At 38.9% G+C, this 19029-nt stretch overlaps 1 protein-coding gene across 1 annotated transcript in view; it reads right to left on the bottom strand.

The window, feature by feature from the left end:
• The window catches only part of dcc (DCC netrin 1 receptor), a 155463-nt gene that overhangs the window by 4536 nt on the left and 131898 nt on the right, over positions 1-19029 (bottom strand). The window contains 6 exon segments of the mRNA XM_051893077.1: positions 1347-1489; positions 8928-9143; positions 10017-10169; positions 15168-15284; positions 15384-15607; positions 16939-17101. Coding sequence (XP_051749037.1) covers positions 1347-1489; positions 8928-9143; positions 10017-10169; positions 15168-15284; positions 15384-15607; positions 16939-17101 — 1016 coding nt within the window.

Raw genomic sequence — 19029 nt, 5'->3', positions numbered from 1 at the left:
TTTGGCTCACACTTTTTTCAAAGTTATATGAATTATTATCCTATAGCTAAAAAAAAAAGCTCGGGAATCCCTGATTTAATAAAACCGGGAAATGCACTTGTCGCGTTCACGTGTAAATCCCGTCCAGCGGTCCTGCTCACACAAATACGGTATTAACGGTCAAATCTCTGGCTCAGCTCACACTATATCGCGTCATGAAGTGTCCAGTCTGTGTGTCAGTTTGTTTATTTGCTTCATCTCTGATGGGAAAAGGCCATTCCAATTAAACAGATATGTGTCCGATGGATAAAGTCTCCTGACCTTTCCGTGTATGTGCTCGCCCGACTCTCACTCTCTCTCTGTCCTCATAAACGATAAAATCAGAGTCGTCTGAGGCCAAATCAACCCCCAAACACAAACTCACAGACTTTCTCTTGCTACTGTCACATCAATAGTCTGCAGTCTTATCTGCCTCTTCAATGATTCACAATGAAGACGCAACGTTTGCTACAAATGCTCACGAAATATTAATGATTAGACGCGTTGAGGCAGAGGCAGGGATTCGTTTTTGAATCACAGATCCATCAATCATTCTTTCAGAGAAGGAAAGCGAGTCAAGTTGTTGCTTGAGGTTTAAATGAAATGATTCTCGTTAGTGAGAAACCGTTATTAAAGCTTTCAGCTTAAGGCTGTTTCAAAACGACTCCAAAATACTCTAAAGAGACTGAAAGCCTGTGGATTTGATTAGTAGGGCTAGGATGAAGATTTCAGTTTCTCGATTTTAATCGATTTTATTTTGATTAACTGATATTGATTCTTAAATCCCAAGAATCGATCTTTTAGTCTGGCTGTTTTCATTTGATTTAAATTCACTAAACATTATTTGTAGCTCCTGCCATCCAATAAACACAATAATGAAACAAAGTCTCAGCTTTCAAATTCTGTCACTAAATTCAGTCAATAAATGTGTTTTTGTGGCTCTTTAATGTCGCTGTAGTGCCTTAGTTGAACCGATCATCTCTTCCTCTTTACTACTAGTTACAGCACCAAATAAACATGAATGAACATCAAAGATACAGAACAACGTACTGAAATGAATCATGTCTCATGTAATCGCTCAGTCAGTGTTTTAACTGCAGAAAGACGTCAGCTTTTAAACAGTAACGTCACATTTACCTCAGAAAAGCCATTCAATGACCATAAACTCCATAGTTAAACTAAAATGAATCAATATTGAATCAAATCAAAACTGAATCGAATCGCAAGCTTGTGAATCAGAATCAAATTGTGAAATTTGTGTCAATGCCTAATAGTCAGGATATCAGACATGATTGATATGATCAGTGTTGTGTGTGCAGGTAACTCACACTCGCCGGGTCGTCGGCTGGTTTCTGTCCATCTTCAGCGGTTTCGGGAGCTGTCGGCACGGAAACAGGCAGTAACGGCGAACGGGCCTTTCCAGCTTGACCTAATGATGCCGTCTTCACCTGCGGTTTGGGTAAACTTCCACCTGTGAGCAGAGAAAACATTATGATAACTCATGCATCTGTCCATTACTGGTGAAAATGATCTTTAAATAAATGTAACATTTACAATAAATGCTCTTTATATAAAGCTGCATATATAAGTATGTCCAACCACAGTTATTATCGGTAACTTAAGCTAAAACTAATAAAAACGTTAAAGTTAAATGAAATTAAGCTGAAATAACATAAAATATAATTACACAGATGCTACTTATGAGCAATAATGCAATGTAATTTTGACCCGGAGCAACTTATTTTCCAGGAAATACTGTAGTTATGACTTTTTTTTTAGCACCAGTAACAGCATGATGCTGCTGAATCTGAATGCAACAAAATCATGTGGAAAAATGAATGTAGCTGAAGGCGCCAAATCCAGAGCTGAACTGGCAGACCTCCAGACGAGAGAGAGACACCGAGACAGAGAGAGAGAGAGAGAGAGAGAGAGAGAGAGTGGTCTGGCAGGAGGTGAGACGGGACAGAAGGATGGGCTGATAGCATCCGCGCTCATCCGTGAGGTTTCTCTCTGAAGACGTGGGAACCGCCAGAATGCGATGATGGATGCCGACAACAAGCTTCCAGAATCCATCACATTCCTCCATCTTAATGAGATTCCTGCGCTGAACATTAGCGGCGCAATTTAACAGCAGAAATTGGCGACACCTGCTCCAGGAACGCAAGTGGAGTGATCCGATGAGTTTTGAGTCAGCGCTCCTTCATAAACCCTCATGCAAAAGTGCCAAAAAACCCCAAAACGCTTCTGCTTCATGCTTTATCAATGCCAGTGATTAGAGAGCAGAATTATAGTTGATTTATAGAATTATAGTTGACTTCAAATCTCAAGTTGACAGTTTAACAGTTGAGCACAAGCCTCCGTTACTAATTCTAAAACGTCACTTTAGAACTAGTAATGAAGGAACATTGAGTCGCTTCATTGAAACTCGTTGTATTATGTAGAGTATTATGATATTATGAGAGAGAGATCGACTAAACAAGTGTATTACCTGCATCTGATATCTTTCTTTCTTTCTTTCTTTATTTATAAAGCACTTTCACACAACTACTGGTTGATCCAAAGTGCTGTACAATACAGGTAGAATAAAATATATGAGACAACAAAACATCGAAACACAACATAACAAAACAAGTGAATAATCTGTTCAAACTGTTTAACAGAGAATAAAGATTTGATTTTTGATAAACGCCGTAAGTGGAAAAAAACATGATTTGACCACTGCGCTAATTTGTTTCTCAAAACCCAGGTTGCAATCAAAAAGAACACCAAGATTTTTGGCACGAGGTGTAAGGTGAGAGAGATGACCAAAATAAAGGGCACAGTCTTCATATGACTTTGAACCAAACAGAATGATTTTGGTTTTGTTCTCGTTTAACACTAAAAGATTCTGCTTTAACCATATTTGTAATTCGTTTAGACAATTCAACAGAGGTCCTAAAAAATCTTTACTTTTATGCTGCAAGGGAAAATACAGCTGAGTATCGTCCGCATAAAGGTGGAATGACACTCCAGATTTCTCAAAGATAGCACCCATTGGCAGCATAAATATAGAAAATAAAATTGGAGCAAGAATTGAGCCCTGTGGCACCCCACAAGCAAGTGGGCATGAGGACGGACTATGTTGGCCAATAGAAACACAAAAGCTTCTGTTAGTTAAAAAAGATTGAAACCAATTCAATACCTTTCCCTGTAGTCCAACACAGCTCTCCAACCTGGAAATCAAAATTTTGTGGTCAACCAAATCAAATGCAGAGCTTAAGTCTAGTAGCACCAGAGCCACGGCATTCCCTTTATCCGTTTCTAGTAAAATATCATTTACAACTTTTAAAAGTGCAGTTTCCATGCTGTGTTGAGACTTGAAACCCGAGTGAAATTTTTCAAGAATATTATTTGACGTCAAATGGGACTGCATCTGATATAGCATTCATTCTTCAGGTCGATGTCCATAATATTATATCCATTATAAAAAATCAGTTTGAATGCTCGCTGAGGAAAGCGATATCTTTGTCCTTTTAAAAGTTAAGGGGATTTCCCGCAGCGCTAAAACAACTTCCTCGTTCTGACTCACTCATAAAGACAGTGTTTACTGCCATCTAATGGTGTAATAATGTAACTTTTACTGATACTATTGACGGACCCTTTCTCAATACCAAATATACGTAATTTTCTTTGTATAAAATAATATTTATTGAACAATAATATTTAAATGAACAACAATAGCCATTATAAAAGACAACAGGAAATAAACACAAGCAAACAATTCAGTCAAATGTACAAAAGCAGCGCTCTAGCACAGGATTTAAGTTAAATATAGCCTAAATATTTTAGTTATGAATGTTACTTTTCCCCTTAACCCAAATCATTTTGCTCTGGAACAAGTAATAGATTATTAAGACCAAAGATTGCCGTTGATAAACCCCAAATGAATTATATTTTTAACAAATGACCAGCATATTGAACTGTTTCTGCACAGCTATAATAACTGGAAGCGAATGACACCGGAAACCTTGCACAGTCACGTTACAAATGACCGCACTGCAAAACTGAGCATCTAAAATATCACATAACCCCCTAAAGACATTCATGTGCAAAACACGCTCTGAGAAATGCAGACAGCCGGAGGGGCTTGTTAGCATTCTCACGATACTAACTGCTCAATGTTTTTCTGATATGGATTTTCAGTCAACCGTAAAGCAATTTATGGCTCATGTACGTGCTGCTGCCGGCACTCGCCGACTCGTGAAAGCTTGTGTTAATCACTTTTCAATTTGAGAGTGATACAAATATCCATGTTGATCACCATTTTGCAATACTAGTGGCACAATAGTGAACTGAAGGTGATTCGTCTGGTCTAGTGCCTGACAGCTCTCTAAAACCAGCCTGTACCAGGCTGAGACTGTTTAACCGCTTTAGGCTGGTTTTGTCCAGCAGGATCTGGATGTGACGTGGCTTTTAGAGTGGTAAGTGACATTATGGCTGTCATCTGGCCTCTCCACACTTCACTGTTCTTGTCCGTCAGCCAGAGACGTTTAGCACTCATTAACTTTAGCCACAGATCCACCAGACGTCAGATCAGACGACGGAGAGCCGAAGCACGTTCCTCCCAAAGCCATTCAAACCCTCATAGAGACACGAAAAATGAGCCCTCAAAAGATGCTTCAGAGAACACATCTTCAATAGCAATTCATAACCTATTTCTATTCCAAACAAAAGCCAGCACAGACGCCCTCGTTCAGCGGGAACGAGGTCAGGATGAGTGTTCAGTGTTAGATTGAGAAACAGATCGGAGAATTCACAGAGGAATCTCATAAAAACACGTCTGGGTCACATTTCAACCCCAAAAGCAAAAGTAACATAGATAAGACCTTTTATTTTGCATGAAGAAAATACTGACAGCTATTAAGATTTGCTTTGCATTGTGATATTTTTCTTTGCGTAACACTAATGCAAATTTGAGCGTTAAATGTGCTTAATTGTCATGTATTATTCAAACTGTAAAGTATTTATACATACTGGTAGCATTTGTGGATTTGCCATTAATTTATGCTGATTTCAATAAACAAAACATTGTACTGTAACAATGAGAAATATGACTGAGAATGAAAATTTAAGCGCCTTAAACATTCAGATGCATACAGCAGCAAGAATGATTTTAATTGTCATGAAAATAATGATGTATTTTTCAGATAGTACAGTATTTATACATCATGCCCGGTTGCTGTTCTGCCCTTACTTTATGCTGATTTAAATAAACAAAACATTGTACAACAACAATGAGAATCTAATGAGAATTTAAGCTCCTTAAACATGCATGGGCATACAGGGAATTACTTGTCAGTAAATGTGTTTAATTGTCATGAAAATCATACTGGCCCTAAAAAAACCTTCATTTTCTTTGTGCAAAATATAATATTTTCTTTTGTTTTGGGGTGAAATGTGACCTGGACGTATTTTCAGGAGATTCGTCCTCTATCGTTCTCATAAGTCAACACTCCTCCCTCTCTCTCTGCTCTTCTTTGTCTTAATATCTGGACAAATAGTGGCTCTCTCAGTCGAGGACGGTGTGTGTTATGGTGTGTGAAATGGCTGGATGGTTTAATGCGCTTCAGGTCTGATTCCTCACATCATCGGCACCACTTTAAAAACTCCATCTACCCGGAGTGCCGTTTAACTCGCTGTGAAGCGGCCATCGTAACGACATCAGGTCTGAGAGAACGGCCTTCATCTCCTCCTGCTCTCCATGTGTTTATTCCACAATCTTTCCTTCACTGCTGCTTAGAGACGCCTGATCACTATCCTGGGAAAAAACATGTACACTGCAAAACATGATGCTCTTCCACAAAATTAAGAACATTTTAAAATCAAGATACATTTACTGGAGAAGCAAAATTTTATTCAGATTAAACAAAGTAAATTCTCGAAATAAAAAGCAACTGATCAAGAAGGATTTCCAGTGTCAGAGCTTCATTCTCTGGGCTCTCTGACGCCTTTAAGTTGAAAGAGACTCTGGTTCTGTGGACAGCACAGGACTGACATACAGTCTGATCGATTGATGCGTCTCTCTCGGGTAGGATGGAGATGGCTTTAAATTTTTCTTTAAAAGACGGATGGACTCTTCTGAAACAAGAGGAACAAAGCCCAGAGTCTGTGAAGCTCGTGGGCAGTAAATATAAACCCCGACAGCATCTCAAACGCTCGGCCGTCTCCTGAGACAGCTGTATTTCATGTGTTTCCATCGTGAGAGTCGATGCACGTCTGCAGCGTTTCACCCCGCAGCTGATTTACACGCGTGGATCCTTGTCAACAATTAATTAACATGAGTAAATCAAAGCATTAGTAATACAACACAAACCGTGATAACAAACTAACTGGGAGCATTTACTTGATCAGTCATAATTCACAACGTGGGGGAAAAAAGATATGTTTGAAGGTTCAAACAAATGATTAATTTGCTAAAGAAATCTTATTAAAATGTGTTTCAGGCCAGAGCAGCACAGTGACGGAAGAGAGACAGAACAACACTGTCACTGATCAGAAAGATTTGCCAGGAACAAAAATGCAAGTAGAACAGCATGACAGACAGATAGATAGACAGAGACTGTAGCAGGCATCAAATTTGATGACTGCTACTGGTCAAAAAATAGTTGGCATGGGGCAACAAATGGCTGAAAAAGCAAGAAATTTTGAAAAGATTCAGCTTGGAGAACATCTAGCAACTAATTAAGTTAATTGATATCAGGTCTGTAACATGATTAGCTATAAAAGGGATGTCTTAGAGAGGCAGAGTCTCTCAGAAGTAAAGATGGGCAGAGCTGTGAAAGATTGTGGAATACTTTAAAACAATGTTCCTCAACATCAAATTGCAAATCTCATCATCTACAGTGCATAACATCATCAAAAGATTCAGAGAAACTGGAGAAATCTCTGTGCGTAAGGGACAAGGCCGAAGACCTTTATTGGATGCCCGTGGTCTTCGGGTCCTCAGACGACACTGCATCACTCATCGACATGATTGTGTCAATGACATTACTAAATGTGCCCAGGAATACTTCCAGAAACCACTGTCGGTAAACACAATCCGCCGCGCCATCTGCAGATGCCAACTAAAGCTCTATCATGCGAAAAGGAAGCCATATGTGAACATGGTCCAGAAGCGCCGTCGTGTCCTGTGGGCCAAGGCTCATTTAAAATGGACTGTTTCAAAGTGGGTCAGACGAGTCCAAATTTGACATTCTTGTTGGAAATCATGAATGCCGTGTCCTCCAGGCTGAAGAGGAGGGAGACCTTCCAGCGTGTTATCAGCGTTCAGTTCAAAATCCAGCATCTCTGATGGTATGGAGGTGCATAAGTGCATACGGTATGGGCAGCTTGCATGTTTTGGAAGGCACTATGAATGCTGAAAGGTATATAAAGGTTTTAGAGCAACATATGCTCCCCTCCAGACGACGTCTATTTCAGGGAAGGCCTTGTGTATTTCAGCAGGACAATGCAAAACCACATACTGCAGCTATTACAACAGCATGGCTTCGCCGTAGAAGAGTCCGGGTGCTGAATTGACCTGCCTGCAGTCCAGATCTTTCACCTATAGAGAAAAATACGTCGACCACAAACTCTTCAGCAGCTGGAAACCTATATCAGGCAAGAATGGGACCAAATTCCAACACCAAAACTCCAGAAACTCATAACCTCGATGCCCAGACGTCTTCACACTGTTTTGAAAAGAAGAGGAGATGCTACACCATGGTAAACATGCCCCCCGTCCCAACTTTTTTGAGACCTGTAGCAGGCATCAAATTTGAAATGAGCTCATTTTGTGCATAAAAGTGTAAAATTTCTCTGTTTAAACATTTGTTATGTTATCTATGTTCTATTGTGAATAAAATATTGGCTCATGTGATTTGAAAGTCTTTTAGCTTCCATTTTATTCAAATTTAAAAAAGTCCTAACATTTCCACAATTCGGGTTGTAGATAGATAGACAGACAGACAAGCGGAGATGTTTAGGACTGATCTACTGTCTCTCCAATCTACTGATCAGACTCAGATTGAGTTTTTCTGCTCCTTGATGGATTTCAGAGAGAAATCTTTTAATCAGATCCCTGGAATGTTTCATTTGCTCTCACTGCAGGATCCTATAAACGGATCCTTGTAGAGTATGTGAGCGGAAAGAGTGTCCATTCAGACTCTATTCTCATGCCTAATGGAAAAGTGTCTGGAGCGAAGGGTGGTCGGAGCCCCACATCCACAAAACGGTTTGAGCAAAACCAATTAAATCCTAACTCCAGGGGAAACATGCGCTGCTGCGTCTGTCTCAGACTATCTGCTGCAGCCCAGAAGAGCCTGAGATCTCCTCTGAGGAAGGAGAAGGCCTGGAGCAACTGCGTTTCCACATCGTTATGAAGTCTGCAATCGATGAACATTACAACCACCGATGGGAACACACACAAACACTCAAACCAAGTGCTTTATTCACTGTCTGATTTCCCACCGAGAGACTCGCACCAGCTACACCGTCACGTCTCCACCGGCTCACCCTCTGGCTACAGACACAACATCCCACGAGATTCACCAAACATTCCTAAGAATAAACTGCTATTTTCTTCGCATTTTCTTACTTAAGAAAAAGTTTAAATTCATGTTCCTGGAATCTTGAATCAGAATATCTTCTCCTCCCTCTTGCAGCATCTCTTCTCTTCTCTGATGACGAGGGCGGGGCAACCTGTCACTCATATGAGATCAACCAATAGCAAACCACAACCAACCTACATTTGTTCTTGTTTGTGAAGCGTTTCACTCGGATATATGGAGAAGAAAAGACCAGCGCAACTTCCATTTCATAGCACAACCTGCTATTTACGGATGTACTGAACAGCAGCAGACACTGATATGAATACTAACACTAATATTTACCTGTCATGGGACTGTAGACCTTGGGTTCGATGGTTCCCATGGGTGGAGGCAGGAGCGGGTTGGTGAAGCTGCGCAGCGGGTGTGTGGGTCGCACGCAGGCGGTCGGGATGGTGCGGCTGGGAATCTCTTCCGGCCCCGGTGGCTCCGACTGCGCCGTGGGAATCAGAGGCTGCTGTTGCTGAGGAGCCATTGGAGCGGCGCCCTCTGCTGCCATCGCTGAGAAACACACACAACAGCCGAACGTTATGCAAATGAGAGGCAAAAACAGCAGCCAATCACAGGTGAAGACAAGCTAATGATGTGATGCATTTGACAGAGTTTTAGTGAGTTCTGCCGCAAAGAAAATTATATTTTGGGGTTTAAAAGACAATTAATATTAAGTATTTGACTGCATGGACACCATCAGATGAGAACCAAAATTGACTGAAATTGATGAAACACTGACACAGTTATTGAACTGAACTGATCTGATCAATTACTAATTAATTCAGATGCAGTTTGCATGCTGGTCTCATGAAAGTCTGTTAAAATTATGTGTATTTTGGAAACAAAGGTTGTAGTTTTCCAGCTGTAATCATGCAAATACATGTTGATGGTGTATTAACTGTGACCCAGACCTCCAGCGCTTGGATTTCATCCGCGTCAGTGCACATTTACGCTCAAAGTCTCGGTGAACTTTTCTCCCTCAGAGATGTTTGTGCATCTGCTGCTCACTGAGAGCTTCTTAGAAAACGTCATTTATTTCAATGAAGCAAACAGACTCACAGCTGCTGCCAAAGAACCACATCAAATCAATTTCTTCTGCTGCTAACAAACTCATTTAAAGCTCAGCCCAAAACAGAGCGAGACAGCGCAAGGAGGAACCTGGTTTATACAGGGACGCCTCCATCAATAAACCACACGGATGAAACAGCTGTTTGTGTTGCTGTGATATGATTGGTCAATCGTTGCTCTTAAATACTTCTGCACTGTATAAAATGATTTTCTGAAGTTGTACAGTAAATAAAAGATTCTTCAAATGCCCTAAAAACTCATTTTGTTAATTTTAACTTTGCCTCTAGAGCAGGCACAGAAACACAGAAGCCTTACCGGCAGCGTAACTGCGGTCCACGGTGAGTGTGGAGAACGGCATCGGCCGCAGAGTGAATTTTGGGTGAGCGCTGAAGCCGCAGGTGGGCGACGGCAGGATTCCCGGATACTGGCTGCTCTCCAGTGTGGGAACCGGAATGGCACTGACCACCGCTGGAACACAACACAAACATAAACACAAGAATTGAATGCACTCAGTGGGGTTCTGAACTCCCTGAAACACCTCCATTGTAGTCTTGAGTTTTCTTCACAATATTCCTCATTTAAATAATTCATATGCAGAATAAAGGGGCGGGGCCTGCTTGAGTTAGTCAGTAGTGTGTTGAAACTGGCGGTTATGGTAAGGGGCGGGACATTTCCCAAACACCAATCACAACACACTGCTCCAGCCGACCAATCAGAGCACATTGTGCTTTTCAGAAGGCGGGGCTTCATAGAGACAGGAACTAAACACTAAACCCTTTAAGGTTCCATATAGAAACTGTTCTTCTAAGAGTGTGGAGTTTATTTTGGAAGCCTGGTTTATTCAGGCGACCGGCTGTTCTGATTCGCTCTAATCATTAATCATGTTTAAATATTTAAACACCTACAAGAGGAAAAGTGTTTAGAATTCAGACCCTTGCCGGGGAAATGTGGACCCCCATTAGTCTGCTTTAAACTTCTCAATAATGCCGATCTGTGGACTGGGAAACAGCAGAATCCCTACAGGAGCAGAATCTCATTTAACAAACCCTGAACAAAACAACACAAGGATATGTGAGTGATGATGATGATGATGATGATGATGCTGCAGGAGCCACAAAAACTGACTGCAGCTTCACAAGAGCACAGGAGAGCTGACCTTGACAATGAAAACCTCACAGAGAGACAGACAGAGAGAGAGAGAGAGAGAGAGAGAGAGAGAGAGAGAGAGACGGGACTGACAAATTGCCTGAAGTGTTGAGATTTCTATCTACTAAACTGCCCCAGACGAGTAACTGCTGATTGACTGCAAACTGTGTGTGTGTGTGTGTGTGTGTGTGTGTGTGAGGTTTTGCCTACATTGTGTGCATCCAAATGTTCCAGGATAGAAAATCACCTGCATTGTAGTGAGCAGATAACAGCTACAATAACAACAAAATATCTTCATGAAAACCTACAAATACCTACAAAATACAGACATCTTTCAGATCTTTTATAAACACCCAATTTATGCACTAAATATATATATATATATATATATATATATATATATATATCTCAACTCATATATTTCAAATAATGTATTAATTATTTAGTTGTTTAATTTTAATCTAATTTATCTGCCTAATTTTTTATTAATTTATTTCAATCTAATTTATTATTTACTCATTCATTTTAATCTTATTTATAATTTATTTATTTATTTATTTTTTCAGTTTTTCCTCAAGACTCTTCAACTTTTTTATTTGTAAATGGATCTTTGACTGTCTGCTATAATCACCTCGATTATTATCGTTAAATAAAAAACAATGTTGCTACTTGAAATAAACATTAACTTAAAATAAGATATTAAAATATATACTTATTTCATTTCAGCTATAGTTAACAAGAAAACTATTCTAATTTATGTTTAGATTAAGTTGAATTACTAAAATAAAAAAAAAATAAAATAAAAATTAATAAATACATAGATGAATTTAAAAAAGACAAAAACACAACAAAATTACTAAAATGAAAACAGAAAATATAAAAATGAAAAATAATTCAAAATAATAATAACAGTACATTAATGGTACTAAAACAACACTGGAAAATCACATCCGTTATTTACTCAAAATATTCACCTGTAAATCTGATTAAATTACTCTCTGGTGTAATTTAAAGACAATCAAAGATTTATTTACAGGCCTCATTTAGTCTGTCATGTACAATTATTAATTTCCCAAATCATCTAGTCAAGTGTGGTCTGATCATGGTTTGGGTTCACGGGCCAACCGGACAACACGACGGGTCAACAACATCTGGATGACAAAAGAAGAAGGTCAGGAGGAACGTCCAGGAGCGCGAGGGAATCAAGAAGGACGGCGGGAGGGAAAAATCATATCCGCAGTGTGAGATTATATCTGAGGAGTCACGTGATAAACAGCAGCAGCTCTGATGAGAAAACGACCAATATTTAAGAAACATCAGCTATTGGTTGGAGCAGGGAAGATGTCATATTCGCCACTGAGGTTTTCCTATAGGGTTTATAATGTGGTTTTTCAATTTATGAGTAAAATAAAGCCTGTGGGAACGTTCTATATAAATGCTGTAATATTGTATGCTGTACTGTAATATTAGATATATATATAAAATGATATCAATATCAGAAAGTCTATATTCTGTTTCTCTTCATCAGAAAACTTCGTTAGAGGAACTTAAATATGCAGCGGTTAGTTCTCTCGCTCAGTTACTTCTATCTGAACTCTCTTATTTCCTGTCAAAACTCCATTTCCTCCCAGCGATAGCCATTTTTCCCAATCATCAATCGAAAAGCTCCTCCTCTTTCCTGGTTTTCCCAGAGGACAGAGATGAAGCTTCTTTCATGTGTTTTGAGGAGCAGGAAGGAGGTGCATAATAACCGTGCAGGATGCGGCAGGGTGAAGAATCACGGCAGGAGGTCAAAGACGAGACGCTCACGGGACGGAATCAATGGTGTCTCTCAGGAGGAGGAAGGAAGCGGTGCGTGACGTCTGTGAGGGTTCACATCATGTCATATGAAGAATCAAAGCCCATGACGCCCAAACCGCACAAAACAAGCTCTTCCCACAAAACATCCTGCATTATGAAAGGAATGAAAGTGACACGCTCATATTCACATTCACTCGCTCTCCTCCTAAACCGTCCGTGAGTCTGTGTTCGGCTGCGCTGCACATTTTGCTTCTCCAGTAAATGTATCTTGATTTAGGAATGTTTAGATATTTGTGCTGGAAAACCAGACAGAAACACTGAGGAAGATTTTCTGCAGTGTGAGGAACTGACAGGATCTGACAGCCTTCAGGGAGACGCTGGTCTGTCTGCTGGTTTGGGCTGAAACGGGTAAATTGGATTAGTAACGCGGGGTCAGACACACACAACTGACTGCTGGAATTCCCATTTCTGCCTGATTTTCCTCCGTATGTGAATCACACGATGACTTTCTGCAAAGTCAGCTTCAGAAAAGCAACTTCTGCCTGTAATTTCAGGGGTTATTGTTGAGATCCGTCTCGTCTTCTCACAGTTTCTCTTGTAAATCTGTGATATAGTTATGAATAAGGTGCTTGTGTTGTTTCTGATCATGATCAGTATTCAGAACACAAACACACTAAACACCCGTATCTTTAGTTATTGTTGTTATCATTACAGATATTGGTAGTTATTGTTATATTGATTGTTATAATTATCTTTATAGTTACCATTATATTATTGTTATAGTTAGTGTTATTGTTATCATTGTTGCGATTGTTATAGTTATTGTGATTGCTATAGTTATCGTTATAGTTATTGTGATTGTTAGTTATCGTTAAAATTATTGAATGTTATTATGTTTTCATTATAGTTACTGTGATTGTTATAGCTATTGTTATAGTTATAGTGATTGCTAGTTATTTTTATAGTTATTGTGATTGTTATAGTTATTCTGATTGTTACAGTCATCTTTATAGTTATTATGATTGTTATAGTTATTATGATTTTTATAGTTATCGTTATAGTTATTGTAATTGTTAGTTATTTTAGTTATTGTGATAGTCATTGTTATTGTTATTGTGATTGTTATCGTTATAGTTATTGTAATTGTTATAGTTATCATTATAGTTATTGTAATTGTTATAGTTATTATAGTTATTGTAATTGTTATAGTTATTTTAGTTATTGTGATAGTCATTGTTATCGTTATTGTGATTGTTATAGTTATAGTTATCGTTATAGTTATTGTGATAGTTATAGTTATCGTTATAGTTATTGTAATTGTTATAGTTATTAGTTATTGTGATATTTATAGTCAGTTATCGTTATTGTGATTGTTATAGTTATAGTGATTGTTATAGTTATCGTTATAGTTATTGTGATTATTAGTTATCGTTATTGTGATTGTTATAGTTATTGTGATTGTTATAGTTCAGTTATATTTATAGTTATAGTTATCGTTATAGTTATTGTAATTGTTATAGTTATTTTAGTTATTGTGATTGTTAGTTATCGTTATTGTGATTGTTATAGTTATAGTTATTGTGATTGTTATAGTTATTATAGTGATTGTGATTGTGATTGTTATAGTTATCGTTATTGTGATTGTTATAGTTATCATCATAGTTATTGTGATTGTTACAGTTATTTTAGTTATTGTGATAGTTATAGTCATTGTTATAGTTATTGTGATTGTTATAGTTATAGTTATCGTTATAGTTATTGTGATTGTTATAGTTCTCGTTATTGTGATTGTTAGTTATCATTATAGTTATTGTGATAGTTATAGTCATTGTTATAGTTATTGTGATTGTTATAGTTATCGTTATAGTTATAGTTATAGTGATTGTGATTGTTATAGTTATTATGATTGTTATAGTTATCATCATAGTTATTGTGATTGTTACAGTTATTTTAGTTATTGTGATAGTTATAGTCATTGTTATAGTTATTGTGATTGTTATAGTTATAGTTATTGTGATTGTTATAGTTCTCGTTATTGTGATTGTTAGTTATCGTTATTGTTATTGTGATTGTTATAGTCATTGTTATAGTTATTGTGATTGTTATAGTTATCGTTATAGTTATTGTGATAGTTATAGTCATTGTTATAGTTATTGTGATTGTTATAGTTATTATAGTGATTGTGATTGTTATAGTTATCGTTATTGTGATTGTTATAGTTATTATAGTGATTGTGATTGTTATAGTTATCATTATAGTTATTGTGATTGTTATAGTCATTGTTATAGTTATTGTGATTGTTATAGTTTAGTTATATTTATAGTTATAGTTATTGTTATAGTTATTGTAATTGTTATAGTTATCATTTTAGTTATTGTGATAGTTATAGTCATTGTTATAGTTATTGTGATTGTTATAGTTATCGTTATAGTTATTGTGATTGTTACAGTTATCATTTTAGTTATTGTGATAGTTATAGTCATTGTTATAGGTATGATCAGGCATGTTTGTGTCACTCACGTGTGTTGCTGGGCTGAGAGTCCATGGGAATCATCATCTTGGTGCGCGTTGGCCTGCGGGCGGCTAATGATCGCTCTAACGTAGAAATGCTGCTGGAAGCTTCATCCCCGTCTGCACCTGAAGATGAGAACGACATGACCTTCAGCGGCTGACACACACACACACACACACAGACTGCAAAATCGATGAACGCCTCTGGAGATCACATGGTCTCACCTGAGTGGCTGCTTTTGCTGCCCATCTGGCTCTCTGATTGGCTATGGCTGACGGGCGGCATCTCCTGGCAGCTCTGGATGGGCGACTCACGGCCGGAGGGGGCGGAGCTCGAGGGCTTCTCCATGTTCTTCAGCTCCATCTCCTCATGGTGGATCCAGAGGTCAGGAGGTCGCAGGTCTTTCTGGCTGCCCTTCCGCTTCCCAGCGCTGTGTGTCGCACGTTTCCTGCAGGGAAATTATCACATTTGAACTGAACTGAGCTAATGACACTATTGTCTTTTGCATTATAGCTTAAATTGAAGTCGTTTTACAACATTAACACTGTTATTTTCCTGTTTATAACAGTGAACTTGCACTATAGAAATAAAGCTGAAAGAATGTGAATGTAATGTTTTGTCAATATAAACACTGTAATATAAACACACACACACACACAGACCGAGTATTATTAAAACAGCTCTTATTTTGGAAGATAATGATGTTGTTTGTCTGCAGGGCTGCTGCTCTTAGCCTGAACGCTGTTGTGTGTGTGAGTAAGTGTGAGTGTGTGTGTGTGTGTGTGTCTGGCAGGTGATAATGAGGTCTGAACTTGTGGCATCTCACCTTCACACAGACACAGTCTCTCTCTCTCACACACACTTATCTAGAACACACTTCAGCTGTTTACATCGTCATTAGAAACACTCAGTGATGATGTCACATGTGTGTCAGTAACTGTTAAAACACTAAGGAATCTATAGCCTAAACATTATATTATATTATATTAGTGCAGTATGCTGCTTGCCAACCATAATCAGCCTACAGTTAAGCATAAAGTGACTTTAATGTTTTCTGACACTCAACTGCATGTTATATACAATTAAATTAAAATCTATTATAGTTTAAATTCATATTAAATGCAATTAGTTGAACTTAATGGTGCTTTTTTGACCCACTTATGAGGGACTTAATTACATCTTTATATATAATTTCATAATTACTTCTACTCTCATTGAAATATGTCTAAATGTACTGACAAGTACATTTATGGTAAACTGAAATATATTTTAATGTCACTTCCAATTAAACTTGTATGTCATGTTTTAAATATGCATGTAATTTCACATTTGGAATGAAGTTGCAATTTAGTATATTTAAAATATATTACATTTAAAAGTAACATAAAATCACACACTACAGTTAAAATTATAATCAAGTATTTTACATGTGCTTCAGTATGATAGTCAGCATCAGAATAAGTGAACTTCTTTAAAAGATTATTAAAACAATGATTTAAAAAATAAAACTTTCAAGTTGACAGTATTACAGTGCACTTTTTAAAAGTGTTAAGAAACAGTCATTAAAGTGTCTCTCTTTAAGTGCACTTAAGTGGCCTTTTATTTAATTAATATTATATTATCTGCAGGTACAGTTTTTCTTTCAAAAAATACACTTATAAGATTTAAAGTGTACATTCAAGATGATTAAGCGCACTTCTTTTCACAAGGGTACGAGTTTTCTCATCACTTCATATGACATCACAGAGAGAGAGAGAGAGAGAGAGCAGTTCAACTCACTTCCTCTGCTGAGCGGACGAGCGGCGGGTGCAGATCAGGGCAACGATCACCACGACGACCACGGTAACGGCTCCCACGGAAACAACGATGATGACCAGCAGGTTGCTGTTCTTCTGCGGCGTCACGCTGCCGTGCGGCGGCCGCATCTGACCAATGGGAGGCTCTGAAATCAGAACACACATCTTTTACCTTACAGGCGCTTCATACATACAACCAATATTCATATTTTTCACATGACGTCACACCTGTATAGAAGCAAGGCTTTCCTCCATCAGTAACGTGATTTATATGCTGTTTAATGTTTAGATGATTGTGTTATTTTACATGAGCGTCAGCAATGCTTCCTTTGCTTATTTTTGCTGCTTCTTCTCCTGTGTTTTGATCAGGAGACTCTGTACTCTTTCAGAAGATGCGTAATAGCGCCCCCTACCGTATAACAGTGAAAACATGGATTGCCAGGTGTTTTATGTGGATCACAAGTGCCTAAAACTTGCATTCTATATAGAATTGAACCCGAGTGAAGAGTGTAGTAAGCAGGGCTCGACATTAACACCTGCTGTATTTCAGCAGTGGCGTGTCTTTTAAAAAGTCATCTGAAATAATAAACTAAGTGCAATGTAGTGTTGTCAAAAATAGATTTTTTGATATATATTGATACTGAATTATCTGAAATGCTTCCAATACTCATTTTTTCCACAGATTCCAGCTGCTCTTTCTCTCTCTCATCTCAGCGACAGCGAGTCGACACACAAACGCCTCTTTTCATTTGCTCCAGATGAATATTGTTGGTGTTACAGGGCTTGAATTTCGGCATGGGATTGCACGTATTGCGCATAATTTTACTCATTCCTTCAGATTTTGTTCTCACACCCAAAGTTTGCACACATAAAACTGCCTCTCAGTACTAAATTGAGTTCTTTTTTGTGGCTTATACACACAAAATAATGTCAAAATGCCGGTCTTGGAGAGTATTCACGTATTCACAGTCAGTTTTAAAGGTGCAGTAAGCAATTTCTGAGAAATGCTGTTGAAAGTGGATCGGACTGAGTAGCACAACACACTTGTAGCCAATCAGCAGTAGGGGGCGTGTCCACTCATGATGGGGGAGGAGAGACTGTGAGCCAGTCAGCAGTAGGGGGCATATCCACTCATGACAGGAGAGAGAAAGTGAGCCAATCAGCAGTAGGGGGTGTGTCCACTCATGAGGGGGGAGGAGAGAGTGAAAGACAATCAACAGTAGGGAGTGTGTCTACTGATGATGGGGGAGGAGAGAGTGAGTCAATCAGCAGTAGGGGGCGTGTCTACTCATGAGGGGGGAGGAGAGTGTGAGTCAATCAGCAGTAGGGGGTGTGTCCACTCATGAGGGGGGAGGAGAGAGTGAGTCAATCAGCAGTAGGGGGTGTGTCCACTCATGAGGGGGGAGGAGAGAGTGAGTCAATCAACAGTAGGGAGTGTGTCTACTGATGATGGGGGAGGAGAGAGTGAGTCAATCAGCAGTAGGGGGCGTGTCTACTCATGAGGGGGGAGGAGAGAGTGAGTCAATCAGCAGTAGGGGGTGTGTCCACTCATGAGGGGGGAGGAGAGAGTGAGTCAATCAGCAGTAGGGGGCGTGTCTACTCTTGATGGGGGAGGAGAGAGAGTGAGTCAATCAGCAGTAGGGGCGTGTACAGTCATGATGGGGGAGGAGAGAGTGAGTCAATCAGCAGTAGGGGGCGTGTCTACTCTTGATGGGGGAGGAGAGAGAGTGAGTCAATCAGCAGTAGGGGCGTGTACAGTCATGATGGGGAGGAGAGAGTGAGGCAATCAGCAGAAGGGGGGTGTGTCTATTCATGATGGGGAGGTGCCTGTGAATTTGGGGCGGAGCTATTAAGATTGTGTGATCCCTTTTGGTAGGGGCGTGTTTGTTGTGGTGATTTCAAATGTCAACAGCATTTCTCAGAAATCGCTTACTGCACCTTTAAGTGAACGTAAACAGCTGAGAAAGAAAACGCATGTGTAACAGTATAATGGGTCCATGCGTCAGGTCTTAAAGTGACAGCAGCCTAATAAACCTGCTGCCGAATTATGAGATAATATTATGTCAGTTTTTCC

This window comes from Ctenopharyngodon idella, chromosome 5 (genome assembly GCF_019924925.1).
Source record: "Ctenopharyngodon idella isolate HZGC_01 chromosome 5, HZGC01, whole genome shotgun sequence".
NCBI classification, from domain to species: domain Eukaryota; kingdom Metazoa; phylum Chordata; class Actinopteri; order Cypriniformes; family Xenocyprididae; genus Ctenopharyngodon; species Ctenopharyngodon idella.
Note: the sequence above shows the minus strand (reverse complement) of the source record. Positions and strands in the feature narration are given on the sequence as shown.